Source organism: Bos indicus, chromosome 22, assembly GCF_029378745.1.
Source record: "Bos indicus isolate NIAB-ARS_2022 breed Sahiwal x Tharparkar chromosome 22, NIAB-ARS_B.indTharparkar_mat_pri_1.0, whole genome shotgun sequence".
NCBI classification, from domain to species: domain Eukaryota; kingdom Metazoa; phylum Chordata; class Mammalia; order Artiodactyla; family Bovidae; genus Bos; species Bos indicus.
The window spans coordinates 29,176,852-29,191,946 of NC_091781.1; the positions used below are offsets into that span (position 1 = coordinate 29,176,852).

Consider the following 15,095-nt stretch of genomic DNA (forward strand, 5'->3'; position numbering starts at 1 on the left):
ATTAAGTTATTTCATCTTGAGTATTGGTTAGTGTAAGACAGTTGTGTTTTGTTTTTTTACTCTGATTTAAGCTGCCTGGTAATCCCTGTAGACAGCTGATCTGATCTGTTTGTGTCCCTGGTGAATACTTGTGAAATGACTTGTAGTGGTGATTATCTTCTCTCTTACGTATTAACAGATACACTTCCTCTTTGAAGGAGTAGGATAGGCTGCTGCTGCCTTTGTTAAGTGTCTGACTTTTTGCGACCCTGTGGATTGTAGTAGCCTGCCAGGCTCCTCTGTCCATGGGATTTCCCAGGCAAGAATAGTGAAGTGGATTGCCATCCCCTTCTCCAGAGGATCTTCCTAACCAGGGCTCGAACCCGGGTCTCCTGCATTGCAGACAGATTCTTTACTGTCTGAGCCACCAAGGAAGCAAACCTATGAAAAAGAAAGTTCCCTTTCGCAGGAAAGGGCAGGGCCTTAACTGAAGCGCCGCCTCCCTTTGCCCCCCGCACTGCACATCTGTGTTTGAGCCCCTGCTCAGTGGCAGGTGAGGCTGTTGCTGGTTGTGAGCCAGCCTGAGGTGACTGTGCCTGTGACTGGGTTTCATTGTGTGCCGTCCATCGCCAAGGCCTGTGTTTGCTGGAGACCATAGGAGACTTGCCCTGGGGTTGATCCTTTGTTCATCAGTTTCCTGCAAAGCCGCAACTATGGAACCAGCTCCGAGACGCTCAGACAAAAGCCAGGGACTCCCCCGAGCAGGTGGCCTTGATGAAGTTGTGGGGTAGGCAGCAGTCCCCTCTCCATCCTCTATTTCTTCTCAGCCACATCACACCCTCTCCCAAGAGGTATTTCAGATAGTGTGTCCTGTTCCTAGCAGCTTTTTTTTTTTTTTTTAATAAAATGGCATGATTATTTTTAAAAGAAACTTGTTTTTCCTAGGTTTGTTTTTGATTTTTTTCCTTCCATTTCCGTTCCTCTACCACTGGCTCTTTCATGGATGAGCCAGGGCTCATCTGTCCAGTTACTTTTCTTTGGCCAGTGCCTCCATGGTGGGGAGCAGAGCAGGATATAGGGTCTGAGGGGGGTTGTTACATGGTGGCCGGCAGTTGCTTCACCTCATTAGTGACCCTAATGTAGATACACACATCCTTCCTCAGGCTTCCGTTGTGGCTCAGCTGGTATAAAGAATCCGCCTGCAAAGTGGGAGACCTGGTTCTATCCTGGGTTGGGAGGATGCCCTGGAGAAGGGAAAGGCTACCCACTCCGGTATTCTGGCCTGGAGAATTCCATGGACTGTGTAGTCCATGGGGTCACAAAGAGTCGGACATGACTGACTGACTTTCACCTTCACACCTTATACTTGGGAGAGTTTATTATATTGTAAATGTCAATCTAGATGCTAATGTCTTTGAAAATTAATATTGTGTGCTAAGCTTTCCTTTCTCCCTTTGCTGTTTGGGTCTGAATGGTCATGCATTGTGAGAAACATTTGGCACCATTTAGACTTTGTAAACAATAGTGCTAAAAACCAGTGTCAGTTGGAGACTGGCGCACACATAATGGTTGATGGCACAATGAATGTATCACTTTTCTAAGATTTTTTTTTATAGTGATTTTCAGTGTTCACCCCCTTGGGAGCTCGCATGAACCACAGTTACCTTCTATTGCTCTGTGTTGTTGGTGGTGCCAATCACAGAACTGCAGGGGACCAGACCAAGTCGGAATAATTAGATTGAGGAGTGAATGTCACACTTCTAATTTCATTCTCTTTTCGAGGGATTACCAGTGTCCATTTAATAAAATGAGATTAACCCTCTGCAGCAGCAGTATTTGAAAGCTGTCAGTCAGTATAATCTTGACAACTCAAAAGAAGTAGTGCTCTCAGCACTCTTAGAAGCAGTCGTGTTTTATTGGCTGAAAGTCTTGACTGCACAGGGATGTGTGTATTTGAGCACATGTGTCTATGTTGTTAAAGGTATACAGAGAGTGGATTTGAAAGAAGAAAAGGTCTATGGACTTAACCATGCTACCTAGAAATGATAATGTAGAAATAACACCATATAATTGAGTTTTGAGTTGCCAGATGCCGGTAATAAAATGCCTAAACATTATGAGACCAAAATTTTAAAATCAGAGAAATATTTATAAAGCAAATAATGAGGCATCTTTTCTTGAATGTTGTAGAAAACCTCGGATCAATTCCCAGCTGGTGGCACAGCAAGTGGCCCAGCAGTATGCCACTCCACCACCCCCTAAAAAGGAGAAGAAGGAGAAAGTTGAAAAACAAGACAAAGAGAAACCTGAGAAAGATAAAGAAATTAGTCCTAGTGTCACCAAGAAAAATACCAACAAGAAAACAAAGTAAGTTCTTGAGTAACTCAGTACAGTACTGTGTTATTTTGCAGGCAAATCAAAGATATCTTTTAAATGCCTCTTTTTCTATCTCCCCATTTAGACCAAAGTCTGATATTCTGAAAGATCCTCCTAGCGAAGTGAACAGTATACAGTCTGCAAATGCTACAACAAAGACCAGTGAAACGAATCACACCTCAAGGTATTTGAAACTAGACTGAAATACATCACTGCCCAGATTCAGCTGCTCATACTCGAGTCGGGGGTGGTTTTGTGTCTGTGGGTTTGTAGGCTAAGGGTGGGATGAAGAGTTGGGGTGGGACTGTTAACTTTCAAAATACATGCACATATATATGAGCTATTTTTTTAATCACTGAGACCAAAACAGGAGAAAGATAAATTGATTTTAATTTCACAGTGGTCCAAAGCTTTGCTCACTGATCATGGTTTCCATTCTTGCTAAGCTTTTCAGCAGATCTGGTAGTAAGCATTGGTGTGTGCTGGCGGTTTAGATTCATTGCCACAGTGTCATGAAGTGTGTGTGTGTCAGAGAGAGATTCATTGCCACAGTGCCATGAAGTGTGAGTGTGTGACATTGGAACCGAGGTCCTTTGCACCCATACCTGATTTAACAGGCTCTTCTGTGCGTGTTGCTTTCAGGCCCCGGCTGAAAAACGTGGACAGGAGCACCGCACAGCAGTTGGCAGTGACTGTGGGCAACGTCACCGTCATTATCACAGACTTTAAGGAAAAGACTCGCTCCTCCTCGACATCCTCATCCACAGTGACCTCCAGTGCAGGGTCAGAACAGCAGAACCAGAGCAGCTCGGGGTCGGAGAGCACAGACAAGGGTTCCTCCCGCTCCTCCACGCCAAAGGGCGACATGTCAGCAGTAAATGATGAGTCTTTCTGAAGTTGCACATGGAATTGTGAAAACTATGAATCAGGGTATGAAATTCACGTCCTCCACCTGCCCATGCTGCTTGCACCCCCTGGGAAATCTTCTGTGGACATCGACCTCTTAGTGATGCTGCCAGGATAATTTCTGCTTGCCATGGGCATCTGGCCACCAAGGAATTTCGCACCCTGACGATTACTCTTGACACTTTTATGTATTCCATTGTTTTATATGATTTTCCTAACAATCATTTATAATTGGATGTGCTCCTGAATCTACTTTTTATAAAAAAAAAAAAAAATCTGCTGTGCACAATTTTCCACGTACATTACAACTGGTTTTTTGTTTTTGTTTTGTTGGGGGAGGGCAGGGCGGGAGGGGGAGGGCGCTTTTATTTATTGTGTTCACAGACTCCATCCTTTCAGCATATCCTTTTACGTTTAGTTCTTTCTTCCAGTTATACTATGTACTATCAGTTTTGATATAACTATATATATATAAATATAAAATTATATATAAAAGGTTATTTGAAACCAATCCATGGCAACGCTGGTGCTTGATACACTGTGAAGTGAATACAACATTGAACAGTTACAGATCTGGGACAGTCCCTTCTATGAAAGTGCTGAAAGTAAATTAAAATCAGTCTCACATGAAGTATGTTCCAACCCACGTGGGAACTTGACTCTCTCATCTGTCTAAAGAGTACTGGATGATACGAAAATATATATTTTTTAAACAATGTGATCTCAAATTTAAAGACTGCTCCAGATAGCCTGCATTTGTGGTGGAATGACTGACAAATCACAAGTGGTTTAGTTGGGAGGGCTTTGATCATTCGAAAGTAACTAAACTAGCTCCAGAATGCCAAGTATTCGTGTAAATTACGGTTACATGTTCACTTTGCTCTTCTTGCATAAGCACTCATGAAAATACGGTATTCTGTCACTCGAATTCCATCCATATTCCAGACCTCTACTCATGTCTGAGGTGAATCGATAAATTGTCTCAGTTTTAGGATTCAAACTGTCTAACTTGTACTTGTGGTCCATACAAGAAGCAAATCCCTGTTTCCACTTTGCACACGGTGTTTCGTTTAATCGAACTTTATTTGCCTCACAGCCCCTTGTTTCCCTTACCATTCAGTGAGAATTCTTTTCCTTTCTTAAAGTCTAGTGTTGTTGTTTGACTGAACAGAGGTTATCAACCAACACATCCAGTCCCGACATGAAGCTTTCAGTCCCATGATGTGTCTCAGTTCCCTGCTGTGGGAAGGAATGCAAGTGCTGAAGAAACGGTTGGAGGGTTGGCAGCTAGAGTTGCAGGGAAAGCTCCTTCTTCCTGTGAGCCTGTGAGCTTTTACTTCCTCAACACAAAGACAGCTTGAGTAAACTCTTTTTTAAAAAGATTCTTTTCACTCTTTTTTTTTTTTTAGATGCCTTGCAAAAATAAAAATCGTGTAAAAGACCACTAATATGAACCCACCCCTCCTCATTTAAAAAAAAATGTTCTGTTTTGCTTTGTTTGGATTTAGGATCTCTCTTCTGTCTGACTCTTACATTCATATTCGCAGAGTTGGTAGACTTGAGAGTCATTTCAAGCATGGGAACTTGATGTCACCTTCCTTTATTCGACCTGGGAGGGCAGCAGAGTAGTGATGAAACTCCGCATTTTGGTGTGAAAAACCTGGTTTGCTTAAGAATAGAAGTAACTTCTGTGTATGGAGGCAACGAGTTAAAAGAAAAATTAACAGCTTGATTTGAGTAGCCAACAGGAAAGGCTCCTTTCACGTTTACATTAAAACTATTCTGTAGTCACTGATGTACCATCATTTAAATTCTGTTCTCAAAGGTGTAGATGATAAAGCAGTGCCATTCGTTGCTGTGGCCTATTCGCAAATGCACGGACAATGTTCCCCCTCTTTTTAAAAATACTGCTTGTATCTGGGATGCAAGCTATACTTAACCTTTTTAAATACATTTTTAAAGTATTTATTAATGAACCAAAGGAAATCAGATGCTTTCTGTAAGCATCAGAATATAGAATACATAGTGATTTGACTATGAATTTTAAATCCACATTTTAATATTAGTGGGGTATTGCAAAGACATTCCTTCTAAAGTTTTAATATTCCTTTTATTAAGGGTCTCAGGGAGGGTAAATTAGTCAGCCATATTTATTTTCCAGAGATGTAAGGAATTGCTAAGTTTTTTAATTAACTTTTTAAAAAAATTTAAATGCCACCAAACTCATGTGGGTTGCACTGCTTTTGGAACCAGTAATGTTGGTATGCACTTTGTTCAGAAACACTGTACTTTTGCAAAATTAGTTTCATGTAAAGTGATTGGACCCCTAGACTAGTGGAAAAAGCTGATTCACCAGCTACTCAGAGGCTGCTAATTCATTGCCAATGTCTCGGTTTTTCAGTTCTGCCTCCGTGATAAATTTAAGGATAAAGAATAGGGAGGGGTGAAGGAAGGGAGGGCTGCTTTAGAACAGGTGAGATGATACTGCCAGTTTGGTAGAAACTGCAGCAGCTCGCGGTGGGAGCACTCTCAGCAATCAGGTGTTTTTGGGCCCGTCCTTTAGCTGCTCTTGTGTGTTGTGTTACGATAGTGAGATGATAGGTACTTTAGACTTTTAATTTCCGAAATGGATGACATCCCTCAGGCATGTATTCTGGAAATGGAATTCCTGTAACTTCCCGCTTTTGCAGTTTACCCTACAATTAGTAGGCAGCGTGTAAAAACACTAGTGTAGATGATAAAAGATATATATTGAAAGAGGACCAGAAATACTTGGTATTCGGCGGCACAGTAAGCAGGTTATAAAAGCAAAACAAAAGCACAGTGTTAATGCTTGCAAGTTTCCATTTGTTTTAATACCACACAATCTTTCACACTCGAGCGTGTGCACGCGCACACAGGGCTTACCCAACCTGCTCTGCTTGAGTCATGCAGTTCAAAAAAAGGCAAAAAAAGGTAAAGACATCCTGATACCCTCAAAATATTTTCAATCAAAATCCTTCAATTTTAATCTGGACATTGAAAACATTGGCAGAAGCTTCTGTGAGTTTAGTTCCACTAAGATGTTTCACCTGCCTTATCAAGACCATTCTCAGTCTACTTTTTTAAGCTACCGTATCTTAAATTATTGAAAATTTATTAATTGCTGATATATAATAACCTTTGCTTGTATGTAACCGAAAATGGTTTAAGAGCCAACATTTAGAGTATGACAATGGAGCTGAACAGTTTTTAATGCGCAAGCAGTTCTGTTCTTGTGTATGACTTGTAACCTTAATTTACTGTGTAAAGATGGTTACATTATTTCCTTAGCTTTGTTTGTTGGAGACAAATAGAGAATGCTTGTGAAGTATGTCAAAACATAATCTTATCTTGTGAATTTTTGTTAATGTATTATACGAGCTATATTTTTCATTTGCCCAGAAAGACAGCTTGTATAACGCTTTTGGAAGTTTCTGCTCTGTAATGTCTTTAGAGCTGACAGTCTGTTAGGTTTGTTTTTTTCTTCATGCTAAAGTGTCGGTGGTTTTGTGAACTGGTCAGAAATTCACAGGTCTTAAATGTTTGGGGGAAATTTATATTGGACACTGCTCTTTGTCTAGCAAATAAAAGATGTTAATATATTCCTGTTACTGGCATGTGCACGACTATGTTATTAGAAGCCACTTTATCGTTTTCCTGCTTTAAATAGAAATGTCTATTTATGAATTCTGCTTGTAGTTTTTTCACAAATAAAATAGTAAAATTTACATTGAAATCTTTATTTTTGTCTGTGTAGACATTAGCAAGTAGGTTACTTTTTGTACTCAGATTTTTCACTTAGGTAGTATTTCAGGAGAGCTTGAGTTTATCAGATGCTGAAGTTGATTTGGGCATTTCAGGACATGGCTCAGAGCTGCAGCAGAAAATATAATGGGACACAAGGACGCCTGAATTTTGGAAGAAAGCAAACGAGTGTCTCTAAAGGAGTCCTTTGAGGTAGGCAGTGGTGATTTAATGAAGGAAGTGAAGATGATGCGTAACTGGTTTATTCAGTGCCTGACTGAAGAACCCTGGAAAGAACCCATTTCTGGCCAACTGCAGGTAGGTTAACTGTGACTCTCATGGTAAAGGAAATCGTGTCATACCTAATAGCTGCACAAAGCCGGCATCTTGCCCAGTGCTAGGGAGGTAGTCACTTCCAAAGAATGTGGAAACCACTTAGGACACTTCTAAGATTCACCCAATTACTCTTAGTCTGCACTTGAACTAGCAAATGGGAAGAGTGTAAATGGTGCAGGATCGTAATATGAAAATTGATTTGTCCTGGTAAAAGAAAGCAAACTTCATCCTTTTTTGTCTTCCAGTACTGAGTCATACATAACCCGAGTCTGGCTCTTCAAGAGTCTTGGAAAGAATCTGGACGGATTGAAGAATAGGGTTAGTGACTCTCATGTTTCCCAGCGTCCTCAGGCAATGGGCTGGCTGTACCCTGACTCTCAGCTTTCCTTGGTACCTGAGGAATCTTTTTGAGGGTCCCCACACTGGCACTACCCTTTGGGGAAGCTAGAGGCTGCCTCCCATAATAGATGAAGGCATACAGCTGAAGGCTGGTCCCTACCATGGAAGTGCAGGGATGTCTTTTAGTGAATTCCTTCAAGTTGTGAAGATGAGAAGGAAGGTGAAGTCTTCTTTCCCGTGTCTTTAGTTAAACGCCAGTCTTGATAACGCATGTCTAGACACCCCTACTGAGGAATACCATGGCCGATGTATTAACATCACCATGACAGGAAGCTCTTGCTGAGTTAATCTTGGTTGAGGGTAGGATGATGTCTTCAGCTGAAAAGTTCAGCATTCATTGTCCGGTAACATGGAAACTGGCCAGCCCCTTCCCCAGAGCAGTGAGGAGAAGGAAAGAGCTGTCAGTGAGGCCCTGCATCTCTTTCATCCGTGACCTCCCAGCAGTTCTGTAGAGCTCCTCTGAAACTTTAACATCATAGCAAGGAAAGCTTCGGAGCCACTGGTGTGTTAGGTGTAAAAATTCTTGATCAAAGTCTTGCTTGCTAATCATCAAGAGAAGCCAGGTTCTAATCTGGCCACCCTTATTGGTGCTTGTCAGGAAACGTCAGTCTTCATCTGGCAGCCTGAGCTCTGTTTACACAGAGTAGATATGAACCACTGAATACTGTGAGGAAAGGCTCTGATTTTTCTAGGAAAGATCATTGGCCTTGTCTGGAGAGAGAAAGGGACTGAAGTCTGGAGTGAAAGCTGTTGTGTTCTGCCTGGTCACCCTGCCTTCTCTCCGGGCGTTACCTGCAAGGCTAGGGTGGAAGCCTGCTGTGGGGCATCCAGTGCCTAGTTCTGCACCTGGTGTGGTTCTGAAAAATTCCAAGTAGGACTGGCTGGTATGTGGAGAAAGGGCACAGACTGAGTGGCCATTCCTGCAGGTGTTTTTAATCTAGATTATGGAGAAGGAAATGGCAACCCACTCCAGCGTTCTTGCCTGGAGAATCCCAGGGACGGGAGAGCCTGGTGGGCTGCCGTCTGTGGGGTCACACAGAGTCGGACACGACTGAAGTGACTTAGCAGCAGCAGCAGCACACGCACCTGGTCTCCCTGCCTCGCTCGTGCCAGGCATCACAAATCGATCACAGTATTCTTCTGCTGAATTCAGACTCAGAAATCTCAACACGGCTCTCCAGGCATCCCACGTCCGTGGGAGGTAAATGCCTTTGCCCTTCCTGCCCTGGATCAGACCTACCTGAGGCAATCGGGGAACCATACAAGGCCATTTTTAATCAGCTTTTCTGCTGTGGAACACTTCCTGGAGCCGTAGGAATTCCAAGTAGAAGGCAGCTGAGAGGCTTGAAGGAGTCAGGGAAGAAGAGAACGAAATATCCAACACACCAGTTCTCAATAGCTCAGCACAGGACAAGAGGAGGAGGCCCATGGTGGACACTGTCACTTTAAATGCCCGACGCCACAGTGCTGCCATGTAGGCCGGACCAGAACTTGCCCAGGCTGCTGCACCGGTTCTGCTGACCTCCGAGACTCAGATGACAGGGCAGAACACCAAGCGGATGTGATGCTTGGAAAGAACAGGACAAACTTTGGGAGTCAGAACTGGGTGAGACTCCCACCTCCACCTGACTGGGTGACCTTGGGCAAGTCAGCCTCCCTGAGCTCATTGTCCTCACCTCTGAAGCAAACTGCTCCTGCCACGTTCCCTGCTCCCAAGTGGCCCATTTGTTGCTAATATTCTAACATGTTTCTAGTAAGGGAGAGCAAAAAATTTCCTGCGTGTTCATTCTGCTGCTTCGCTGATGTTAATACTGGGAATGAATGAGAAGCATTTTGTTTTGTTTTGTGATTGTCTTATCTTGTTTTTAAATATTCCCTTATCTATCTAATCTGTCTGCCACTTCCCACCGTGGAGGCCACACTTGAAACCACAGCAGCTTTGCAAGGGCATTGCTGCTTTCACTTTCAGGTTCCAATTAGTCACAGAGATAGGGCCATCCAAAGCTGTAAAGCAGGCCCACCGCAGAAGAGGGAAAGTCCTGGCGCTCGTAACTGTAACTGGAAAATCTTCCCGGAGTGTCTGCGTGCCAGCATCGTGGTCATGGCAGGGGGCCGGCTCCCCACCCTGTGGGTTTGTCCTCTGTCACTTTCCGGGAGGATTTAACAGCGTGCTCCGCTGTCAGCTGCGCTCTTGAATCCTCTGTCATCTTAGTGACACTCCTGCTTAAGTGAGTCATTCTTGACTCCCTGGACACCAGAAGCCTTTCTTCCTGACAGCAGGTGAGATGCTGGCAGCCTCTCAACGTGACCATCCACTTCAGTGCCTGTGAAAATCCCCACCGCCCTGCGACCCGGACATCTGAAGATTTTGCTTAATAGAGTCGGCTGCCGCTTGAGGGAGGTGTGCCCGACTGGCTGGGGAGCCCAGCATGAGAACCGCTCTGCCTGCGCCAGGGACCTTCCATGGCTGCTGCCTGGGAAAGGCTGGTGTGGCTGGAGGGCACGAGGGGAGGAGGCAGGCCACTCAGCATGCCTGAGGAGCGAAATACACAAGACAAAATTGTGGAAACATGGAGAGGGGGCATGAAATGCTACTTCAACGTGAATTTCAACAATAGAACACAGGATCTCAAAGAAATTTCAGTTCTCAGTGTGCTCTGCTGCCTTGATGAGTGCTTCTGTTGAAAAGTTCCAGGAAGCCTGCTATTTTCCTCCCCTTCAACTGCACGAAGCCTAGTTTGAAGAGAGGACGGAGGAGATGGTAAACAGGTATCTGACAAGGTGTGGGCTCCAAGGCCCTACTGCAGGCGTTTGCTCGTCTCTGGCGGTCGGCAGATAGAGCCAGGGGCCTTCTCTCACAGATGCCCCTGGGCACCTCTAGAAAGCCTGCCCCTCAACCACGTGATGGCCTGCCCATAACCCGCTTCTGTTCTTAGCCCATGTCTCCCGCCATGAAGCCATGCCCCTCACAAAGCCCAGCACTGACTCTGCTGCTGTTTGATAGTAAAGGCCATGGTTCCAGGACAGAGACTAGCTATATCCTCACCCCTCTTAACCCACTCCTCCCCACGTGGAGGGTTCTGGCTTCAACTTACAATTCCCTTGGAGAATAGGCTCTCCCAGTCCAGGGCCACTAGCTCTGCTTCTTGCGTCCCAAGAAGCATCAGGCCCTGTGGGATGAGCCGAGATGGTGGCCAGCCTCTGCCCCTGTTGAAAGACTTAACATTTTATTTCCTGACTCTGTTTGGATGGCTGGCTGCAGCATGTGTACCTTCACTTCTGGCCACTCTTAACTCTTTGCCCAAAAGGAGTCTACCCAGGAAATGACAGTCTGATCTGGTGTCCACTAAACCATTGCTGTGGACCGCACACAAGCAGAACTGTCCTTACATCTTGACAGCCTTCGCCCAGTGTCACAAAGGGCACAGCCAGCCTCAGCCCAGGTCTGTCTGGTCAGAAGGGCCATATGTGAATTTAAGAACAGTGACATCGCCCGGTCACCCAGTAGAGACTCTTTAACATCCTTGAGTGATGGAAGGGAGGCAAACATCCTTTAGCTCTGCCTGATTCCTCAAGCTTCCAGCTTGGGACTTGAATGTGATGGCTGCAACTCAGTCATCTCTGCCTATCAGATCACCCTAAGGATGGAAGCTACACAGTAAGGATAATAAGAGTTGAAAGATAGCAGTCTGGATGCCCTGTGCAGCTCCTGCCATCACAGGTGAGACAGAAACTTCTCTTTTATTTAAGCCATTGTGTATTAGGATTCTCCAGAGGGAAAGAACCAATAGGAGATTAACAGGGGACCCTTAAACAACATGGGAGGGTTAGTTGTTCAGTCACTCAGTTGTGTCCGACTCTGCAACCCCATGGACTGTAGCATGCCAGGCTCCTCTGTCCTCTACTATCTTCCAGAGTTTGCTCAAATTTATGTCCATTCAGTCGGTGACACTATCTAATCATCTCATCCTCTGCTGCCCCCTTCTCCAAAAATCCAAGTGTAACTCACAGTCAGCCCTGTGTATTAATATCTGTGGTTCTGCATCTGCGGATTCAACCAATCGGAGATTCAACTAACTACAAATCGTGTAGTGTTGTATTGATAGTATTTTTTGAAAAAAATCTGAGTGTAAGTGAACTACCTGAGTAGTTCAAGTGTATCTGAGTAGTTCAAGCTGTGTTGTTCAAGAGTCAGCTACAGATAGAGATATACAAGGTTTCCAAGCATGGCTATAAAGAACTGAATTCTGGGAAGCCCACAGTGGAGTTTTGGCGAGCAGGGAAGCTCACTGGCACAGGTGATGGTGGGGAAGGGGCCAAGCCTGTACTGCACACCTCCAGTGCTTGCTAGGAAAATGAGTCCTCTCCGGCTTCCTCGAGGCTGAGGAATGCCATGTGGTATGCATTACCCACCAAGTAATAGGCCATTTACCTTCCCCAAGGCTGGGGGCAAACGGACCTAATTGGTGCAGCCCCTGGAATATTGTATGTCTCTCATTGTGGTCCCAGGACTTGAGACCCTCTTACTTTTGCAACCAGGACAACATGTGGCAAACATGGTGGTCTTCGGTCTCAACGGAAAAAGCAACAAAACCACATTTTAGATGGTGTGTGGAGGGGAGGGGTTTGAAGTGGTTTCTGGTTAATCCTAGCTGCATCAGGCCATCTGAGAGGTTGGCTAGAGCTGGGGGCTGCTAGAATGAGGAAACGATTTTGCTAAGCCAGCCTGTGTCTGCATTCCCAAATATGGAGTTCAAGGATTCATCTTGGAGAAAATGAAACAGAAGCTTCCAACAAAGGGTTCTTGGAAGTCGGTTTGTAATTAACCTTTCTGTGTAACATGAGATTTCTCAACTAGATGGAGGGGGGGAAAATAGATTCCATTTTAATAATTAACAGATACTTGTAAACAGCAGTTCCAACATGCTTTATAGAGTATTGATAACCGTAGGCTGGGGTGTTAGTCGAGAGGCATGTCTCAACTGATCCAATCTACCTCTTGCCTTGAATTTGCGTTTTCTCCTGGGCCTGGCCTGGCTCTGTGTGGGGGCTGCCACATAGCTCCTGGAGCCTGGGGCCTCAGTTACAGACTCTGCCCTTGTTTAATTAGCGACCTCGCAGACTCGTCTCCAAACCATAATTGAATTCCCACTAGATCCGTTTGACCCCAGCTTCCCCCTGGAGCCAACTGCCCTGTGGACGGTGTGCTCCGGGGACCTGTGAGGCTGCAGGCGTTGCCACCTGTGCCCTCCTGGGCAGAATGCAGCCCCTGGACAAGTCTTGTGTGACCCAGATGAACTGAAAAGCACTGTGGTGGGTGAAGGCTGTCCGTGTACTAGTTTGCTAGAGCTGGCCATGATGAAGTGCCCCAGCCTGGGTGGCTTAACAACAGATACCTCGCAGTTCCTGGGGCTGGAAGTCCAAGGTCAAGATGTGGACAGGGTTTCTTCTAGAGCTGTGAGGGAAGGATGTGTTCCAGGCCCGTCTCCTTGCTTTGCCGTGTCTGTCTATATCGTCTTCCCTCAATATGTGTCAGTCTCTGTCCCAATGTCCCCTTTTTATGATGAAACCAGTCATAGTGGGTTAGGGCCCACCCTAACTTCACTTTAACTACATCTTCAAAGACTCTGTTTCCTAATAAGGTCGCATTCTGAGTTCCTGGGGGTTAGGGCTTCAACTTGTGAATTTTGAGGGGACAAGTTCAACCCCTAACAGAGGCCATGGCACTTCACTTGCCATGGTGCTGTCTACCCACTGGTCCCTTTTACTGGGTGCCTATCATTAAGTATGGGCTTCTCAGGTAGTTATAGTGATAAGGATCCTGCCTACCAATGCAGGAACACAAGCAAGCGACTTGGGTTTGATCTCTGGGTTGGGAAGAGGGCACGGCAACCCACTTCACTATTCTTGCCTGGAGAATCTCACGGACGGAGGAGCCTGGCAGGCTACAGTCTGTAGTGTTGCAGTCAGACACAACTGAAGCGACTTAGCACACATCGTTAAGCGCAGTCCCTCCTGGCTTCTGTACACTTTTGGATTGTGGTCCTGCTCTCATTTAGAAGTTTTTTCATTCATTCATTCGTTTGTTCATTCATTCATGTGTCAATCAAACATGGTAGTGCTTGCTTTGAAAGATTGTTAGAAAATAAAATATTTACAGTTTTAGCTTCACGTCTGACAGATACTAGGTACTCAACTGCATTGATTCATCCGTGCATTTACTGACGTTTATTAAGCAACACTAAAGCAGCCCAAGGTTGGGCTGAACCTGCAGAGCCGGGTGAGATATCTGCCCTGATCAACACACAGGAGGCAGAGGTGTGTGAACAACACTGCTGTGAAGATGGGGGTCCCAGGAACCTGGGGCTGGAGCAGAAAGATAGGGACAAGAGGGCAAGGATGAGCTCCTAGAGGCAGTTCTGCAGAGCCCAGGGTCCACAGAAAGGCAGCTGAGCTTCCTTTTAGTGTCCTGGATGATGCCATTGGTAGTTTTTCAGCAGAGGGTGACAGAATGAAAGTTGTGCTGAGGGCATCGGGTTGGACTGGGCAAGAGGGATTATGGCAGAGACCATGGCAAAGCTGCCGCTGGTGTCCCGAGGAGAGAGAAGGGACCTGGGCCAGGAGGACGGTGGTAGAGACAGGGAGAGGCGGTTGACTTTGAGAGATGAGGGTTAGTGGCGATGGGCGAGTGGGTATGTGGCTGGGGGCAAGGATGGATGCTTGTGGAGCTTGCTGGGGGGTGCGGCTTCCCTCAGAGGAGCAGGAGGGCCTGGCTGGTGGTGAGATGTTGAATTGGAGGCAGAGGAGTCTGGACTTGATAAAGTATGAAGAGTTGCTGTCCCTCGTGTGCTTGTTCATTCCACCGCTACTTATGGAGTGCTTGCCCACAGCATGCACAGGCCTGGAGGCCAGGCCACCGCAGTAAGCGACGCAGAGCCTTATGCAATGTACATTCTAGTGAGACAGACAGCAAGCATGGGAGCACGTAGATGGTAAGGCCGTTCCGAACTATGATAGGGAGATGAGACCAGGCCAGGTGATGGGGAGAGGTTAGGGGCTACCTAAGTTGGAGTGGACAAGAAAGGCCTCTCTGAAGAGGTGATACTTGAGCTAAAGCCTGAATGGTGAGAATAAGTCATGTAAGGAAGAATGTGGGGAAGTTCTTGATGGATACAGAATGTGCAAAGGCCCAGAGGAGGGAGAAAAAGGCTCCAAATGAGATGGGAGTGAGAACCAGGGACCAGGCCCCTTGGGGAAAGACAGGCTAAAGGAAGGCGTTCATAATTTCCCTAGGACTGTGCAAAGTCAAGAAACCTTTAACGCCAGAGAGGGCC

At 45.6% G+C, this 15,095-nt stretch overlaps 1 protein-coding gene across 1 annotated transcript in view; it reads left to right on the forward strand.

The window, feature by feature from the left end:
• The window catches only part of RYBP (RING1 and YY1 binding protein), a 73,380-nt gene extending 66,370 nt beyond the window's left edge, over positions 1-7,010 (forward strand). The window contains exons 3-5 of the mRNA XM_070776326.1: positions 2,170-2,346; positions 2,441-2,539; positions 2,998-7,010. Coding sequence (XP_070632427.1) covers positions 2,170-2,346; positions 2,441-2,539; positions 2,998-3,250 — 529 coding nt within the window. The 3' untranslated portion in view covers positions 3,251-7,010. The remainder of the gene's footprint in view (positions 1-2,169; positions 2,347-2,440; positions 2,540-2,997) is intronic.
• Positions 7,011-15,095: the final 8,085 nt, after the last annotated feature.